General features: G+C 36.3%; 1 protein-coding gene across 1 annotated transcript in view; it reads right to left on the bottom strand.

Moving 5' to 3' along the window:
• Positions 1-20,293, bottom strand: part of SLC25A31 (solute carrier family 25 member 31) — a 46,728-nt gene that overhangs the window by 8,102 nt on the left and 18,333 nt on the right. The window contains exons 3-4 of the mRNA XM_032147099.2: positions 4,330-4,447; positions 1,441-1,595 (exon numbers count right to left, since the gene is read on the bottom strand). Coding sequence (XP_032002990.1) covers positions 1,441-1,595; positions 4,330-4,447 — 273 coding nt within the window. The remainder of the gene's footprint in view (positions 1-1,440; positions 1,596-4,329; positions 4,448-20,293) is intronic.

Here is a 20,293-nt window from a genome sequence, read left to right as displayed (position 1 = left end):
ACCCAGGCTGTAGTGCAGTGGTGCGATCTTGGCTCACTGCAACCTCTGCCCTCCGGGTTCAAGCAATTCTCCTGCCTCAGCCTCCCAAGTAGCTGGGACTACAAGTGCCCACCACCACACCTGGCTAACTTCTGTATTTTTAGTAGAGTGGTGTTTCACCATGTTGATCAGGCTGGTCTTGAACTCCTGACCTCAAGTGATCTGCCTGCCTAGGCCTCACAAAATGCTGGTATTATAGACATGAGCCACCATGCCCAGCCTGGAATCATTAATTTTTCAAGGAGCTCTTATTTGTATTTCTTTTTAAAATGCCTGATTCTTCCTTTGCATATTTCCCCATGTGAATTTATAAAAGTTCCTTACATATAAAGATATTAATCTTTTGTCCTATACACATATATATTTTCCCCAGTTTCAGAAATTTTGAAGCTTTGTTTTTGTCAGAAATTTAAACATTTTATAAGTCACATCTCTCAATTTTTTTCCGTATTGTTGGGAAAAAGCTGAGCGTTGGGGAAAAAACTGAGGCAGGGCTTGCATGTCTGACATAATGTCCTCTGGAATGTGTCTAGACTTGCTGGCTCCTTGCTTCTAGCCCTCCTAGGCTACTAGATCATTGTATTCGCGTTATCTCAAGTAGCGGAACATGTTCCATATAAATGCTAAACTGTCATAGCTGTAGATCATGTGCCTGCCCTTTTCACCCCCACATTCTCACCGCCTGTTTCTTTGTTGGATTACCAATAAATAGTGTGGGCTCCCAGAGCTCGGGGCCTTCCCAGCCTCCACAGTCGTGATGGCCCCCTGGTCCCACTTTACTTCTCAAAAAAAAAAAAAAAAAAAAAAGGTTCCTAGAACTAGGTAATAGCTAAAAATTGGTAGCCATTATTACAATTTTTCTTTTCCCTACCACATGGAAGTGTTCTTAAAATCTGAAATGAAAAGGTAAATTGCAGAACAACCTGGAGAATACAACACAGAATCTAACAGTATCCAGTAGATAACCAAGCTATGGTAGCATTTATTTAATTAATTTTGCTTTGCCTACTTCTCAAAATGACATTTGATTATTTGCATATAAAAAAGTGATAATAGGGTTAATATAAAATCAGAAAAACTGTTAGAAAATGCCTTTCCATATACCAATGATTTGATTATGATGTAAGCTTAATTAGCATGTTTTTCATTTGCAATGTGATGTACAGTGAAAACACCTCAAAAACTTAGATACATGCTTTATAACTAAAGTCAGATCCATACGGCAGTTATAATTTAGTTAGGTTATGGCAAAATCATGATTAAGCAGAATTTCATGTCTCTCTTATTTCATCACTGATTTTTATTTTTATAATTAAAAGTAACATATCTGCTGAAAACATTACTAATTAAATAAATAGAAACCATATATTTAATATGTCCAAGTTAAAGCCCCCAGATTACCTTAACTGTGTCATAAGCTCCAAAATAAGAGGCTCGGTACACAATGATGCCCTGTACTGAAACACCAAACCCTTGGTATAAACCAGCAATTCCATCTGATTTTGCTATTTTCATAATACAGTCACCTAAACCCTTGAATTGTCGCTCCTCAGGACCTAAAATAAAGCCATTTAAAATCTATTAGCAACATTATATATCCAATAAACACTTTAATCAAACCTTTACAGATCTAAATGATCTGAAATTCCCACTTACAAATCTAACAAAGAAAGCACAAATCAAAATCCTCCCATTCTTTTACAGATAATCAAGATTTCAGGTAATATCTCAAAAGAAATAAATGGAAAATATTAATCTCTCATGAAAACAATTTACTTCAAACAACCTGCCTTAAAGCATTTTATTAAAGTTACCAGAAGTTACTAATTGAGGTTCAGAAAATAATTTGAAACAGGCCAGGTGAGATGGTTCATGCCTGTAATTCCAGTGCTTTGGGAGGCCAAGGCAGAAGGACTGCTTGAGGCCAGGAGTTCGAGACCAGCCTGGGCAACATAGTGAGACCCTGCCACTACAAAAAATAAAAAAAATATTAGCCAGGAGGCTGAGGCAGGTGGATCACTTGAGACTAGGAGTTGGAGGTTTCATTGAGCTATGATTGTGCCACTGTACTCCAGCCTAGGCAACAGAGTAAGACACTGTCTCTATTAAAACAAAACAAAACAAAACAAAGAAACACTTAGAAATGAAAAACTTGGCAGGGCATAGTGCCTCATGCCTGTAATCCCAGCACTTTGGGAGGCTGAGGTGGGTGGATCACGAGGTCAGGAGTTCAAGACCAGCCTGGCCAAGATGGTGAAACCCTGTCTCGACTAAAAATACAAAAATTAGCCAGGCGTCGTGGTGGTCGCCTGTAATCCCAGCTACCCAGGAGGCTGAGGGAGAAGAACTGCTTGAACCTGGGAGGTGGAGGCTGCAGTGAGCTGAGATCATGCCACTGTACTCCAGCCTGGGTGACAGAGCGAGACTGTCTCAAACAAACAAACAAACAAACAAACACTCTAGGACTGTTGAAAGCAAAAAGATAAAGCTAAAAACTAGTAAGGATAGTTTAAGATAGTTAACATTTCATATGAAGGGGTCATATTTTTCTAGTATTTTCTGGTTTTATTTTTCTTTTTCCTTGACAGAATTTTAAAACTATTATATATGTACAATGTAATCTTCCAAAATAAATTAAATCTTCCTGATTTGAAAGAGAAAACAAAACTATGGAACTTAAAGCAAGATAATATTGAGTTATTTTTACCCTCCTATTAATAAAAATAAACTTTCAACTTACAGTTAAATAGATGAAACTCACATTTTTATTTTTGCTCAAACTGCCACCCCTTCTGAGACATTTTCTGATCACTTATTTAAAATTGGTATCACTCTCTTCTAACTTTTTTCCCTAGCATTTATCATTAAGTGACAATATATTTTAGTCATTTATTAATTTATTATTACCTGTGTCCTGCACTAGACTCTTAGGTACATGAGGCATGAGCTCTGTCTTACATGGGGGGTGGGGTGTGAATATGTGTGCATATACATACACATATACACACTCATACACGACCTGAGCTCTAGTCTTATATGGGGGGTGGGGTGTGAATATGTGTGCATATATATACACATATACACACTCACACACGCCCTGTATCTGCAGGCACCCTGTATTCCAGAAGGCACTCAGTATTTGTTGAATGAATCTCTGTACCCTAAAGAAACTCTATTACATTAATAATAATGAAATAAAACAGGTTTAAAGCCAGATAGGCCAATAAGAGAACATGACAGAATGAAATCTACAAAATTTTGCCAGTTGGAGAGAATAGGGAGGAGTGGTAATTCACCAAATAGAGCAGAAAAAGTTGAACCTATTTTCTTACAGAGGAAGATACTGTTGGGAAGCAAGCCATTTGATCACAATAACTTCAGAAAGACTTAGAAATTAGAGGAACTAACTACTACTTCCAGGATGAAAGCAAAGGAGCAGGGAGATGCTCAATATCCACAACCTCACCCTGAGCAGCCAAATGACTTACTGTGCTGCCATCCACAGAACTGAACACAAGGCTCCAGATTTAACTGAGCCAGTTGTGTGACCTCTGCAATCACTCAAACACTGAAAAAAGATTCATATAAAGATATTTTATTGTGAAATATAAGATCAGGGATAGAAAGAAACTAAAAAGAAAAAACATATACTAAAGGATCCAGGGTAAGCAAATTGGTATCTTAAGAGCAACATTAGAAACTAGAAGTCAGGGTAATATTTTCATAATTGTGAAGGAAAATAATTTTAAACTCAGACTTTTATATATGTCTTATCCTTTTTGAGAGGGTAAGACAAATACTTTTTTTATGATATGTAAGAGCTCAATTTATTTTTTTCACTCTTTCTCAAAAAGTTACCAAAGAATATACTCTACCAAAAAACAAGAGTGTAATAACAAAAATGGGAAGATGTGATATTTAAGTAAGGATAGAGGCAAAGGGATTCCCTAGGATGAGATTTGTGCATCTAACCTAGAAGGGAGCCATAGCTGAGACAGGACTAAGTGCGTGGAAAAAAATCTAGGAAGGGCTTTCTAGGAAAAAAAACGGGACTAAGTTATAAGCCATTTTTATGTTCACTTTTTTGTTACAACAGGCTTTCCCTCCTTCCCTTTTTTAAGGGAAAAGAAGCAAGTAATATACTTTAGGCCCTATGACTCCACCATTTGGTTGAGAACAAAGTTTGTAGACTTTATCTGGTAACACTATTATAGCACAATTAATCACAATAAATAACAGATGGTTCAAAATGCAAAGAAGGAAAAGTTAGTATTTCTAAAAATCTCATACCTTTTCCAATATCGACACCTAATCGGGTTCGGGCAAAATCTAGAGGATATACTACACATAAGGATGTTGCCCCAGCAGCTCCACCAGAAGCCAGGTTTGCCAAAAACCACCTCCAGAACTGAAACATATTAATTTAAAAGTGGTTATTAAACCACAGAATCTAACTGTTTAAAATACCTGGTAAATTCTCATTTTTATAAATGTTAAAACACCAGATTTATAAGCTACTTTTATAAAGTAAACATCTATAATAATGCATACCATGCTATCCAAAATATTTTCTCTTTATAGCCATATAGCTTTTGTTTCATGCAGTCTGGAAGACACAGTTTAGATGTTGACATACTGAAATTCCAGGATATTTTAATGTTCTCCAGGAAAGCAGCCCAAATTAGCAAAAGAGGTCACATAATCATCTCTTTATGCTGCATACTTTTTTTTCTTAATAGCTACATACATTCTTAATAATAGTGCTTGCTATGATTAGAATGTCAGGCACATATGGAGGCTTTAGTTGTGCCCTTTTTCTGGGAAGGGTGCAATAAGTAGTATTATGGCAAAAAACTGCAATTACTTTTTGCACCAACCTAAAATACGTCACAATGCCCCAGCTTCACTTTGTAATTTAAATAGAATTAAATTTGAATAGCTCAAAAATATGTATTTAATTATGTTCAAATGACAACATGGAAATTGGCAGACATCAATCATAATGTAGTTGTATGGCATTTAAGTTAGGCCTCACTGGTCTACTAGAGTTCACATGAGCTATTGAAGAAGTATAATTGTTTTTGATCAACATTTAAAATGTGCCCTCCCCAGGTTCAGCAAGATGCTTTTCAACATCTAGTGCTTATGGGAGAAGAAAGGAGTATCTGAATTGGAGCTGTTATGAAAAATCCAGGATACGAGGCCACTGCAAGTGTTAAATACATTAAAGTGAATAATATTCTAGTCAAGCTCAATTTCTTGCTTTATTTTCTGGCTTTTATTTCTAACAATAAAGTGTCAGACAGCTTTGCAATTCTCAATGTTCTCTAGCCCTGGAATGCCCTTCTTTTTTTAAACAAAAAAATAGTTATTGCTTCATGCTCTAATTCAAGTTCTACTTCTCTCATGAAATACCCGATCTCCAACCCATCTATTGAAACTGTATATGATCATACCCTCTTCCCATAAATACTTCATCTCTGTCAGAGAATTAAAGTTGAATCCCATGACCAATAGGTAAAATGTATTAACATGTTATAGACTCTTTTTTTTTTTCTGAGATGGAGTTTAGCTCTGTCGCCCAGGCTAGAGTGCAGTGGCGCAATCTCGACTCACTGCATATCTTATTTTTTAAATAGCAATTACAACCATTTTCTACTTTCAATTCATAATTATTTGTGTACATTTATACTCCTACAGACTATAAATTTCTTTTTTTTTTTGGAGCCAGAGTCTCGCTTTGTCACCCAGGCTGGAGTGCAGTGGCGAGATCTCGGCTCACTGCAAGCTCTGCCTCCCGGGTTCATGCCATTCTCCTGCCTCAGCCTCCCGAATAGCTGGGACTACAGGCGCCCGCCACCACGCCCAGATAATTTTTTTGTATTTTTTTTTTAGTAGAGATGGGGTTTCACTGTGTTAACCAGGATGGTCTCGATCTCTTGACCTCGTGATCTGCCTGCCTAGGCCTCCCAAAGTGCTGGGATTACAGGCGTGAGCCACCACGCCCAGCCCAGACTATAAATTTCTTGAGGCCAGCATTATTTTTCCTTAACAGCTTTACTAAGTATAATTCACATATCATAAAATTCACCTATGTAAAGCATACAATTCAATTGTTACTATATTCACAGAGTTGTGCAACCATCACCACAGTTTAGAATATTTTCATCACACCAAAAAGAAACCCCAGGCCTGTTATAAGTCACTCCATATCCTCCCTACCTCCTTAAGTCCTAGGCAACCATTAAACTACTTTCTGTCTCTATATATTTGCTTATCCTGGACATTTCATATAAATGGAATCACATAAGACACACTCTTTTGTGACTGGTTTCCTTCATTTAGCATGTTTTCAAGGTTCATCCATGTTGCAGTATGTATTAATACTTCATTCCTTTTTATTGCCAAATAATATTCTATTTTATGAACATTATCTACTCATCAGCTGATGAACATTTGGGTTGTTTCCATTTGTTTGAGGCCAAGATTCTTAATTCCTCTGTTTATTTCACAGAGCAAGTCATGAGGTCTTGCCCAGAGATATGTATTAAATAAGTATTTGTTTAATAAAGTGTACTGGTAATGCCACTTACTGTTCCCAGACTCCCATGGATCTTTTTAAGTAACACTCATCAGTTTTATTGTATAAGCAGCATGTCTCATCATACAGAAATAGTTAGATCAGGAGATTGCATCTGACATAAGGGTAGTTAATCCACAGTGTAGTAGATGATTGGTAACCTGGTAGAAAAAGATGAGCTGGGCCAGAGCCTCTTTCTTGGGAACTGAACTTTAAAGATTCAATACTAGTTATCAATAAGGACAGAAAAGGAAAAGTTAATGTCTTAGACTTTTGGGAGACTGTTTAAAGCTATAGATCTTCTCCTAAGAAAAATCACACATGTATAAACATATATTTTTAGAGTGTGGGGTATTCTGGAAGCATTCATGGATCTCAGGTTAAGAACCTCAGACCTTTAGAAAGGCCAAAAAGGATTACTATGGTACAAATATTGAATTTAAAGGAATAAGAAAATATCAGTAAGTAAAAAAAGTAGGCAATAATGAGAAAATAGAACAAACACACACACTAAAAGCAGGTAATTAGAGAGAAAGACCAGGTGACTTGGGAGAGAAAGATGAGAGTATAGATTGGTTCACAGAGGTGCCTGTGGCTGAAATTCAAGTGCCACTGTATCATTACAATAAATCCTCTTTTTCCTGAGGTAATGTGAGTCAATCTCAGCTTCTGAAAACCAAGCACATCAACCAAACAAGATATGGGGCATAAAGATTTATAAAGTAGATCTTAAGTTCTACTTAATCTTTTTTTCTTTCTTGATGAGAAAGAAGGCAGATCAATGATTTTTGGCGTGGATAATCGTGTAATTTATCATTCAAATCAGGACACTTCTGATACAGAAACTGGGAGCTATGAAAAAACGACAGGGGCAGGCACAACATCTATAAACAGTATGGCCAATCTATGTAGTGATGGTAGGAAGGATAGAAATAGAGGGAGAAAGACAGTAAGAATCTGCCCATGCTGAGTGACGATTCTGCATTTAGGTAACAAAGCCTGTCCCTCCACAAGTAAGACTGAAAATAAAACAGACCCAGAAAAGCTAGTATGTATATAAGTATAAGTGAGTTTTGGTTGTTGTAAGTTAGTAATTTAAAGTATTACTGTATTGGTGTTTTTTTTTTCCGCCCCCCCCCCCCAGGCTGGGGTGTTGGGACTACAGGCGCCTGCCACCACACTCGGCTAATATTTTGTATTTTTAGTAGAGACGAGGTTTCACCATGTTAGCCGGGATGGTCTTGATCTCCTGACCTTGTGATCTGCCCGCCTCAGTCTCCCAAAGTGCTGGGATTACAGGCGTGAGCCACCATGCCTGGCCCACTATATTGTTAAAAGAAGAAGCACGGAGAAGAATCAGGAAGGGAGAAGAAGATGAAAGTCTGAGAGTTCCGAGGAAAAATAATCCTATTTATTTTTAATTGTTGACAGATACTGTGTGAAAAGACTCAATGATGCATCAAACAACAAATGCCCTGAGACCAAAGTTGTTTATAACAACTTGTCTGGACAAGGAAGAGAGCTGGGAGCAACTCTAGTCTTCCTCATTGAGGGTTGTGCTGAAAGCTGCTAAGCGGTGGCTGAGGAGCAGTTTATGCCCAGGCCCAGCTGAGGCTCATCCAGTCTAGTCACCTCAGGTGAGTTTGGGAGTTAGATTGGAAGAAACTAGTGGAGCAAAAGCTTTAAGCTCTGAGTCCCACTCTCCTTATCTGTACCTTTTGGGTAAAAATAATTACCTCAAAGATTGAAGTGAAAATTCAGTGAAACAATATATATAGTAGGCACATGCTTCCCTTACCATTTTTTAAAAAACCTTTTATTTTGAGATGATTTTGGATTCACATGTATTATAAGGAGTAATATATAGAGAGACTATAAATCCTTCAACGAATTATCCTCAGTGTACTAGTATATCTGTAGTACAAGAAATGGACGTGATAAGGCCTACCCTATTCAGATTTTGTCAGTTTAACATGACTCAGTTGTGTGTTTATTCAGTTACATGCAGTTTTGTCACATGTTCAAATTGGTCAACAGTTCCATGAGAAGGATCCCTCATGCCACTCTTAAAATCACAGCCACTTCTCTCCCTCCTGGCAAACAGTATTCTTTTTTCCATCACTATAATTTCATCATCTCAAGAATGTTATATAAAAGCAATCAGAAAGCATATAACTTTTGAGATTGGCTTTTTCTACCTTAAAATCCAAAGTTGGTGCACATATCAAAAGTTTGTTCCTTTTTTCTATACTGATAAAATATACACAAGATTTACCATTTTAACTATTTTAAGTGTACAATTCAATGGCATTAAATATGTTTGCAACATTGTTTAAACTTTGTCACTATTTCCAGAACTTTTTCATCATCCTAAACAGAACTCTAACTCATTAAACACTAACTCCCCATGTCCCCTCTCAGTAGTTTAACAGAGGTTAACCACCTATTAATCTATAATCTGCCTTCTGTCGCTATGAATTTGTCTATACTAAGTACTTAAGTAGAATCATACAATATTTGCCCTATCAAAAGTTTGTTCCTAGCCAAGAATGTACACTCTCACCACTTCTATTCAACATAGTGGTGAAAGTCATAGCCAGAGCAATCAGACAAGAGAAAGAAATAAAAGGCATCCAAATAGGAAAAGGGGAAGTCAAATTACATGAGTAATTTAACCTAGAAAACCCTAGATATACCTCCCAAACTCTAAATATACCTCTAGACCTGATAAATGACTTCAGTAAAGTTTCCAGATACAAAATCAATGTACAAAAGTCAGTAGCATTTCTACACACCAATAGCATTCAAGTTGAGACTCAAATCAAGAACTCTATCCCATTTTTAGTAGCCACAAAAAAAAAAAAACAACAACATAGGAATACATTTCACCAAGGAGGTGAAAGATCCCTACAAGGAGAACTACAAAACATTGATGGAAGAAATCATACATGACACAAACAAATGGAGAAACATTCCATGCTCATGTACTGGAAGAATCAGTATCATTAAAATGACCATACTGCCCAAAGCAATTACAGATTCAACAGAATTCCTATCAAATTACCAACATCAGTTTTCAAAGAATTAGAAAAAAGCATTCTAAAATTCATATGGAACCAAAAAAAGAGACTGAATTGCCAAAGGAATCCCAAGCAAAAAGAACATATCCATAGGCATCACATTACCTGACTTCAAACTATACTACAAGGCTGTAATACCCAAAACAGCATGGTGCTGGTGCAAAAACAGACACATAGACCAATGCAACCAAATAAAGAACCCAGAAACAAGGCCACACATCTACACTCAACTGATCTTTAACAAAGTTGACAATAATAAACAATGAAAAAAGGACACCCTATTCAACAAATGGTGCTGGGGAAAATGGCTAGCCATATGCAGAAGAATGAAACTGGGTCCCTACCCTTCACCATATACAAACATTAATTCAAGATGACTTAAAGACTAAAATTAAATGTAAGACCTCAAACTAAAAAATCCTAGACAAAAACCTAGGAAAAATTCTAAACATTGGCCTTGGCAAAGAATTGATGACTTAGACCTCAAAGCCAAATGCAACAAAAACAAAAATTGACAAATGGGACTTAAAAAGCTTCTGCACAACATTCAATGGAGGAAACAGACAATATGCAGAATGGGAGAAAATATGTGCAAACTATGCATCTGACAAAGGATTAATATCCAGAATCTATAAGGAACTTAAATAAATTGACCAGAAAAAAACCAAATAAACCCCATTAAAAAATGGGCAAAGGATATGAACAGACATTTCTCAAAAGATGACAGACAAGTGGCCAACAAATATATGAAAAAATGTTCAACATCACTGATATGGTTTGGCTGTGTCCTCACCGAAATTGCAACTTGAATTGTATCTCCCAGAATTCCCACATGCTGTGGGAAGGACCCAGGAGGGGTAACTGAATCATGGGGTTCAGTCTTTCCTATGCTACTCTTATGATAGTAAATAAGTCTCATGAGATCTGATGGGTTTATCAGGGGTTTCCACTTTTGCTTCCTCCTCATTTTCCTCTTGTCACCACCATGTAAGAAATGCCTTTCACCACCCACCATGATTCTGAGGCCTCCCCGGCCATGTGGAACTGTAAGTCCAATTAAACCTCTTTTTCTTCCCAGTCTCAGGTATGTCTTTATCAGCAGCATGAAAATGGACTAATACACTAATCATCAGAGAAATGCATATTAAAAGCACAATGAGATACCATCTCACACTAGTCAAAACGGCTATTAAAAGGTCATAAAATAATATATGTCAGTCAAGTGTAAAAAAGGGAATGCTTATACATTGTTGGTGGGAATGTAAATTAGTTCAACCCCCACGGAAAACAGTATGGAGATATCTCAAAGAACTAAAAATAGAACTACTATGCAATCCTATTACTGGCTATCTATCCAAAGGAAGATAAATTATTGTATGAAAAAGACATCTGAACTTGTATGTTTATCTTAGCATGAATCACAATAACAAAGTCATAGAATCAATCTAAGTGCCCATCAATGGATGACTGGATAAAGAAAATGTGGTACATATACACCATGGAATACCATACAGCTTTAAAAAAAGAATGAAATAATGTCCTTGGCAGCAACATGGATGCAGCTGGAGGCCATTATCCTAAGTGAATTAATGCAGAAACAGAAAATCAAATACTGCATGTTCTCACTTATAAGTGGGAACTAAACAGAGGGTACACGTGGACATAAAGGTGGAAACAATGGACACTGGCAACTCCAAAAGTAGGGAGGAAAGTGGGGGAAGGGTTAAAAAGCTATCTGTTTGGTACCATGTTGACTATCTGGTTGATGGGTTCAACAGATGCCCAAACCCCAGCATTACACAATATACCCATGTAACAAACGTGTATGTATCCCCTGAATCTATTATTTTAAAATTTTCTTCCTTTCTACTGCTGAGTAATATACCATAGTTTAACCATTTGCCTACTGAAGGACATCTGAGTTGTTTCTAGATTTTGCCTATTGTAAGAAAAGCTGCTATTGAACATTGTGTACATTGGTTTTTGTATGAACATAAATTTTCAATTCTCCAGGATAAATGCCCACCCAAAAGTGTAAACATGCATCATATGGTGGGTGCATGTTAGTTTCTAAGAAATCGCCATACTTTTTTCCAGAGTGGCAGTGCCATTTCACATTCCACCAGCAATATAAGAGTGATTTGGTTTCTCTGCACTGTGACCAATTTGGTGTTGTCATTATTGTAGGTATTTAGTGATATCTTATTGTGTTGTATCAATGACTTCGAAAAATTTTTCGGTACAATGGCTAAAAGTATCAATGACTTAAAAATTTTTTTAGTTGACAAATAATTGTATATATTTATGGGGTACAATGTGGTATTTTGATTTATATTTATACTGTCGAGTGGCCAAGCTAATTAACATATATATCACATACTTAAATTTTTGTGGTGAGAACATTTAAAACATACTCTTTTAGCAATTTTGAAATATACATTATTATTAACTACAGTCTCATGGTGTACAACAGAGTCCTAAAACTTATTCCTCCTGTCTAAATGAAACTTTGTACCCTTTGAGCAACATCTACCCATTCCTCATCCCCCCATGCTCCATCGACCTCAGAAACCACCAGTCTACTTTGCTTCTATGAGATCAACATTTTAAAATTCCATATATAAGTGGGATGTACAAAGTCAGTAGCAGTATTTGTCTTTCTGCACCTGGCTTACTTCACTTAGCTGGTTATTCCACGTCACAAATGACAGAATTTCTGTCTTCTATAAGGCTGAGTAATATTCCACTGAATACATACATTTTCTTTATCCATTCATCTGCTCATGGACACTTAGGTTGCTTCCATATCTTAGCTATTGTGAATAATGCTGCAATAAACAAGACTGCAGATTGTGCAGCTATCTCTTCATCATGCTGATTTCAATTCCTTTGGATATATAACCCAGTAGTGGGACTGCTGAAAACTGTGGCAGTTCTGGTTTTTATTTTTTTGAGGTGGGGTCTTGCTCTGTCGCCCAGGCTGGAGCTCAATGGCGCGATCTTGGCTCACTGCAACCTCCACCTCCTGGGTTCAAGCAATTCTCCTGCCTCAGCCTCTCTAGTAGCTAGGATTACAGGAACACACCACCACGCCCAGCTAATTTTTGTATTTCTAGTAGAGATGGAGTTTCACCATGTTGGCCAGCTGGTCTCGAACTCCTGACCTCAGGTGATCCACCCGCCTCGGCCTCTCAAAGTGCTGGGATTATAAGTGTGAGCTGCCGCACCTGGCCCTATTTTTAGTTTTTTAAGGTACTTTTATATTATTTTCTAAAGTGTCTATAGTAATTTACATTTCCACCAACAGTATACAAGGGTTTTCTTTTCTCTATAGTCTTGCTAATGCATATCTTTCATATTTTTGATAATGGTCATTCTAACAGGTATGAGGTGATATTTCAAAGTGGTTTTAATTTGCATTTCCCTGGTTAGTAATGTTCAGCATTTTTTCATGTACCTGTTGTCCATATGTATGTCTTCATTTGAGAAGTGTCTCTTTAGGTTTTTGGTACATTTTCTAATCAGGTCATTTGTTTTTATATTATGAAAGTATTTGAATTCTCTATACAGTTTTTATATTAGCCCCTTTGTCAGATTTTTTTTTGGCAAATATTTTGTTTGCAAACATATTCTCCCAAGTCATGGGTTGTCTCATCACTCTGTTGTTTCCTTTCCTGTTCAGAAGCATTTTAGTTTGATACTATCCCATCTGTCTATAAGTTTTGCTTTTATTACTTGTGCTTTTAGGGTCATATCCAAAAAATCATGGCTCAGACCAATGTCATGGAGCTTTTCCCCAATGTTTTATTCTACTAGTTTTATGTTTCAGGTCTCATATTTAAATCTTTAATATGTTTTAATTTTTTTGTATATGGTGTGAGATAAGAGTCCAATTTCATTCTTCTGCATATGGACATCCATTTTGTCAATACCACTTATAGAAGAGACTGTCCTTTTCCCCTTTGTGTGTTCTTGGCTTCTTTGTCAAGAATCAACTGACCATAGATATGTGAGTTTGCTTCTGGGCTTTCTGTCCTGTCATACTGGTTATGTTTGTTTTTATGCCATTTTCATGCTGTTTTGAATACTATAGCGTTGTAGCAGATTTTTTTTTTTATTATTATACTTTAGGGTTTTAGGGTACATGTGCACAATGTGCAGGTTTGTTACATATGTATCCATGTGCCATGTTGATTTCCTGCACCCATTAACTCGTCATTTAGCATTAGGTGTATCTCCTAATGCTGTCCCTCCCCCCTCCCCCCAACCCACAACAGTCCCCGGAGTGTGATGTTCCCCTTCCTGTGTCCATGAGTTCTCATTGTTCAATTCCCACCTATGAGTGAGAACATGCGGTGTTTGGTTTTTTGTCCTTGCGACAGTTTACTGAGAATGATGTTTTCCAGTTTCATCCATGTCCCTATAAAGGACACGAACTCATCATTTTTTATGGCTGCATAGTATTCCATGGTGTATATGTGCCACATTTTCTTAATCCAGTCTATCGTTGTTGGACATTTGGGTTGGTTCCAACTCTTTGCTATTGTGAATAGTGCCGCAATAAACATACGTGTGCATGTGTCTTTATAGCAGCATGATTTATAGTCCTTTGGGTATATACCCAGTAATGGGATGGCTGGGTCAAATGGTATTTCTAGTTCGAGATCCCTGAGGAACCGCCACACTGACTTCCACAATGGTTGAACTAGTTTACAGTCCCACCAACAGTGTAAAAGTGTTAGCAGATTTTAAAACCAGGTGGTATAATAGCTCCAGCTTTGTTCTTTTTGTGGGTATTTTGTGATCCCATATAAATTGAAGGATTCTTTTTTTATTTCTGTGAAAAAATGCCATTGGAATTTTGATAGAAACAGCACTGCATCTGTAGATTATTTTGGATAGTACGGGCATTTTAATAGTATTAATTTTTCCAAACTATGAACACACGATGAGTTTCCAGTTACTTGTGCGTTCTTCTACTAGTTTTATGTTTCAGGTCTTATATTTCAGTTTCAGTTTCTTTAATCAGTGTTTTAAACTTTTCAGTATATGGATCTTTCACCTCCTTGGTTAAATTTACTAAGTATTTTGTTTTTTTTTTTTTTAAAGCTATTGTAAATGTTATTATTTTCTTATTTATTGTTAAGAGAATTCATTGTTAGTATGTAAAATGTGACTAATTTTTGCATGTTAATTTTGTATCCTGTGACTTTACTGAATTCATTTACCAGTACTAACAGTTTTCTGGTGGTCCTTGGGGTTTTCTATATATAAGATCATGCTACCTGACAACAGAGACAATATTACTTCTTTCTTTCCATGTGCATGCCTTTTATTTCTTTTTCTTGTCTAACTGCTCTGGCTAGGACTTCTAGTACTTTGTTGAATAGAAGTGGTGAGTGTGTCTGGTTTGTGATCTTAGATAAAAAGCTTTCAACTTTTCACTGTTGTATATAATGTTAGCTGTGGGCTTATTATATGTGATCTTTTTTTGTGCTGAGATACATTCCTTCTATGCCTAACTTGTTGAGTTTTTAATGTGAAAGAATGAACTTTGTAAAATGCTTTTTCTGACATCTACTCAGATGCTGCTATGGTTTTTGTTAATACAGTTTATCACCTGTATTGACTTGTGTATAATGAACTATCCTTATATCTCAGGAATAAATCCCACTTGATCATAATAAATAATCCTTTTAATGTGCAGGTGAATTCAGTTTGTTAGTATTTTCTTGAGGATTTCTGCATGTTTGTTCACTAGGGATGCTGACCTGTAATTTTCTTTTCTTCTAGTGTCCTTCTCTGGCTTTGGTATCAGAGAAATGCTGACCTCATAAAATGAGTCTGAAGGTGTTGCCTTCTCTTCCATTTTTTTGAAGACTGTGAGGAGGACTGGTATTAGTTCTTAAATGTTTGCCATAAAGCCATTTGATCCTGGGTTTTTCTTTGTTTGGAAGTTTTTGATTATGGACTTAAGCTCCTTACTCATTGTTGGTCTGTTCAGATTTTCTAGTTCTTCATGATTCAGTGTTGATAAGTTGTATGTTTCTATGAATTTATCCATTTCTTCCAGGCTACATAATTACTTGGCATATAAATTTTCATAATTTATATGGCATAAAAATCCTTCAATACTCTTATGATCCTTTGCATTTCTAGGTTTCAGCTACAATGTCTCCTCTTTCACTTCTGATTTATATGAGACTTATTTTTAGTCCTGGCCAAGCGTTTTTCTATTTTGTTTATCTTTTCAAAGAACCCACTCTTATTTTTTAAAAATCCTTTATCTCTAGTCTCTATTTCATTTATTTCTATTGTGATTTTTTTTTCCTTCCTTCAACTGATTTTGGGCTTAGTTTATTCTTCTTTTTCTAGTTCTATAAGGTCTAACATTAGGTTATTTGAGGTCTTTCTTCTGTTGCTATAAACTTCCTCTTAGAACTGCTTTTGCTATACCCTATAAGTTTTGCTATGTTGTGCTTCCATTTAAATTTCTCTCAAGATATTTAAAAATTTTCCTTTTGGTTTCTTCTTTGATCCACTGGTTGTTCAGAAGCATGTTGTTTAATTTCCACATATTTGTGATTTTCCCTAAATTTCTCCTGTTCTTGATTTCTAGTTTCACTCCACTATGGTCAGAAGAGAGAACTTGACATGATTTCAACCTCCTTAAATTTGTTAAGACTTGCATATATGCTTGTGAAAATGTGTATTCTACAGGTTTTGGATAGAATGTTCTAAATATATGTTAGATCTATTTGATCTAAAGTGTAGTTCAAGCTCAATGTTTTCTTATTTTCTGTCTGGATGATCTGCCCATTGTTGAAAGTGCAGTATGCATTGCAGTCTGTCTCTCTCTTCAAATTTATTAATATTTGTTTTATAGATTTAGGTGCTCCAACGTAGAGTGCATTTATATTTACAATTGTTATATCCTCTTGATGAACTGACCCCTTTATCATTATGTAATGACATTCTTTGTTTTCAGTTTTTGACTTAAAGTCTATTTTGTATGATGTAAGTATAGCCACCTCTGCTCTTTTTAAATTTCCATTTGCCTGCAATATCTTTTTTTTATTATTATTATACTTTAAGTTCTAGGGTACATGTGCACAACATGCAGGTTTGTTACATATGTATACATGTGCCATGTTGGTGTGCTGCACCCATTAACACATCATTTACATTAGGTATATCTCCTAATGCTATCCTCCCCTCTCCCCCTACCCCACAACAGGCCCCAGTGTGTGATGTTCCCCTTCCTGTGTCCAAGTGTTCTCATTGTTCAATTCCAACCTATGAGTGAGAACATGCTGTGTTTGGTTTTTTGTCCTTGCGATAGTTTGCTGAGAATGATGGTTTCCAGCTTCATCCATGTCCCTACAAAGGACATGAACTCATCCTTTTTTATGGCTGCATAGTATCCATGGTGTATATGTGCCACATTTTCTTAATCCAGTCTATCGTTGTTGGACATTTGGGTTGGTTCCAAGTCTTTGCTATTGTGAATAGTGCCGCAATAAATATACGTGTGCATGTGTCTTTAAAGCAGCATGATTTATAATCCTTTGGGTATATACCCAGTAATGGGAAGGCTGGGTCAAATGGTATTTCTAGTTCTAGATCCTTGAGGAATTGCCACACTGTCTTCCACAATGGTTGAACTAGTTTACAGTTCCACCAACAGTGTAAAAGTGTTCCTATTTCTCCACATCCTCTTCAGCACCTGTTGTTTCCTGACTTTTTAATGATGGCCATTCTAACTGGTGTGAGATGGTATCTCATTGTGGTTTTGATTTGCATTTCTCTAATGGCCAGTTGATGATGAGCATTTTTTCATGTGTCTGTTGGCTGCATAAATGTCTTCTTTTGACAAGTGGCTGTTCATATCTTTCACCCACTTTTTGATGGGGTTGTTTTTTCTTGTAAATTTGTTTGAGTTCTTTGTAGATTCTGGATATTAGCCCTTTGTCAGATGAGTAGATTGCAAAAATTTTCTCCCATTCTGTAGGTTGCCTGCTCACTCTGATGGTAGTTTCTTTTGCTATGCAGAAGCTCTTTAGTTTAATTAGATCCCATTTGTCAATTTTGGCTTTTGTTGCCATTGCTTTTGGTGTTTTAGACATGAAGTCCTTGCCCATGCCTATGTCCTGAATGGTAGGCATTGCCTAGGTTTTCTTCTAGGGTTTTTATGATTTTAGGTCTAACATTTAAGTCTTTAATCCATCTTGAATTAATTTTTGTATAAGGTGTAAAGAAGGAATCCAGTTTCAGCTTTCTACATATGGCTAGCCAGTTGCCCAGCACCATTTATTAAATAGGGAATCCTTTCCCCATTTCTTGTTTTTGTCAGGTTTGTCAAAGATCAGATGGTTGTAGATGTGTGGTATTATTTCTGAGGGCTCTGTTCTGTTCCATTGGTCTGTATCTCTGTTTTGGTACAGTACCATGCTGTTTTGGTTACTGTAGCCTTGTAGTATAGTTTGAAGTCAGGTAGCATGATGCCTCCAGCTTTGTTCTTTTGGCTTAGGATTGACTTGGCAATGTGGACTCTTTTTTGGTTCCCTATGAACTTTAAAGTAGTTTTTTCCAATTCTGTGAAGAAAGTCATTGGTAGCTTGATGGGGTATATGTGTATACTTAAGGCTAAAGTCCTCTGACAGGCAACAAACTGTTGAGTCTTTTTAATCTCTTTACCAGTATGTTTTTTAATTAAAAATCACTCATTTACAATTTAAGTTATTGATAAATATGGACTTACTATTGCCATTTTGTTAACTGTTTATTTTTTGTAGTTCATTTCTTCTTTTCCTCCAATCTTGGTGTCTTCCTTCATAATCTATTGTATTTCTGTAAAGGTAGGCTTTAATTCCTTTCTCTTTTTTTTGTATTTACTAGAGGTTTTTAACTTTATGGTTATCATGGGGCTCACATAAAACACCTTATAGTTACAATATTCTAATTTAAGCTGATATCAACAAGTTCAACTGCACATAAAAACTCTATACGTTTACTTCTCCATTTTATGCTACTCACATCACATTTTACATTTATGTATACTGCATATCTGTTAAATATTATAGTGGTTTTTAATAATGTCTTCTGACTTTAAGGATTAAAAGTGATAAACACATCACCTTTACAGTATTAGAGTATTTCAAATTTGACAATACAAATGGTTCAAATTACAATTTTTGACTTTACCATGAGTTTATAAGGAAATAATCCCATTATGAGTCAAGGAGTATTTGGACTTCCAGTGGTTCAACTTATGATTTTTGACTATATAATCGATTTATCAGGGCATTAAATGAATTTTTGACTTAATATTTTCCACTTATTATGAGTTTATCATGATGTAACCCCACTGTAAGTTGAGGAGCACCTGTATACCTTTACCACTGAAGTTTATATTTTCATATGTTTTCATGTTGTTATTTATTGTCCTTTCAACTTTAAGAATTCCCATTAGCATTTCTTGCAAGGTCAGTGTGGTGGTGATGAAATCCTTTAGCTTTTGCCTTGAAATGTGTCTTTATCTCTCTTACATTTCTGACAGACAATTTAGCCAGGTATTATTCTTGGCTGACATTTTTTTTTTCTTTTAGCACTCTGAGAATGTCATGCCAATACTCCTGGCTTGCAAGGTTTCCTTTGAGAAGTTCACTTATAACCTCACATATTAATTCTTTCTGATACTTTTAAAATTCTTGGTTTTTGACTTTTGGCAAGTTGATTAAAATGTATCTCCTAGTATTCTTTGTTTATTTTCAGACATAGGGTCTTGCTATATTGCCCAGGCTTGTCTCAAACTCCTGGCTTCAAGCAATCATCCCACCTCAAGTATTCAGGATAACAGGAGTTATCCCAGCCTCCTCAGGATCTGGGATAACAGGAGTGAGCCACTGCACCTGGCTTTTTTTTTTTTTTTTTTTTTTTTGGAGATGGAGTCTCGCTCTGTCGCCCAGGCTGGAGTGCAATGGCGCAATCTCAGCTCACTGCAATTTCCACCTCCTGGGTTCAAGCGATTCTCCTGCCTCACCATACCCAGCTAATTTTTGTATTTTTAGTAGAGATAAGGTTTCACCATGTTGGCCAGGATGGTCTCGATCTGCTGACCTCGTGATCTGCCTGGCTTGGCTTCCAAAAGTGCTGGGATTATAGGCCTGAGCCACTGTGCCCATCCACACCTGGATCTTTTTAAAATTAATCTTGCTTGGAGTCCTCTGAGCTTCCTGAATCTGGACGTCCATACATTTCCAAAGATTTGAGAAATTTTCACACAATATTTTTAAAAATAAGCTTTCTTCCCCTTTTTCTTCATCATGTACTGCCATAATTCACATATTTGTAAATTTGATGGTGTCTCATAGGTTCCTATGCTTTCTTCAGTCTTTATATTTTTTTCTCTAATTGGCTAATTTTAAATGACCTATCTTTGAGTTTGCTGACAATTTCTTCTGCATGATTACGTCTGCTGTTAAAGTTCTCTGTGGAGCTTTTTCAGTTCTGTCATTGTATTCTTCAGCTCCAGGATTTCGGGTTTTTTTTTTTTTAATGGTTTCAACTTCGTTATTAAAGTTCCCATTTTGTT

This window comes from Hylobates moloch, unplaced genomic scaffold (genome assembly GCF_009828535.3).
Source record: "Hylobates moloch isolate HMO894 unplaced genomic scaffold, HMol_V3 SCAFFOLD_3, whole genome shotgun sequence".
Lineage (NCBI taxonomy): Eukaryota > Metazoa > Chordata > Mammalia > Primates > Hylobatidae > Hylobates > Hylobates moloch.
The sequence above is the reverse complement of the archived record's forward strand: the minus strand, read 5'-3'. Positions and strand labels throughout refer to the sequence as shown.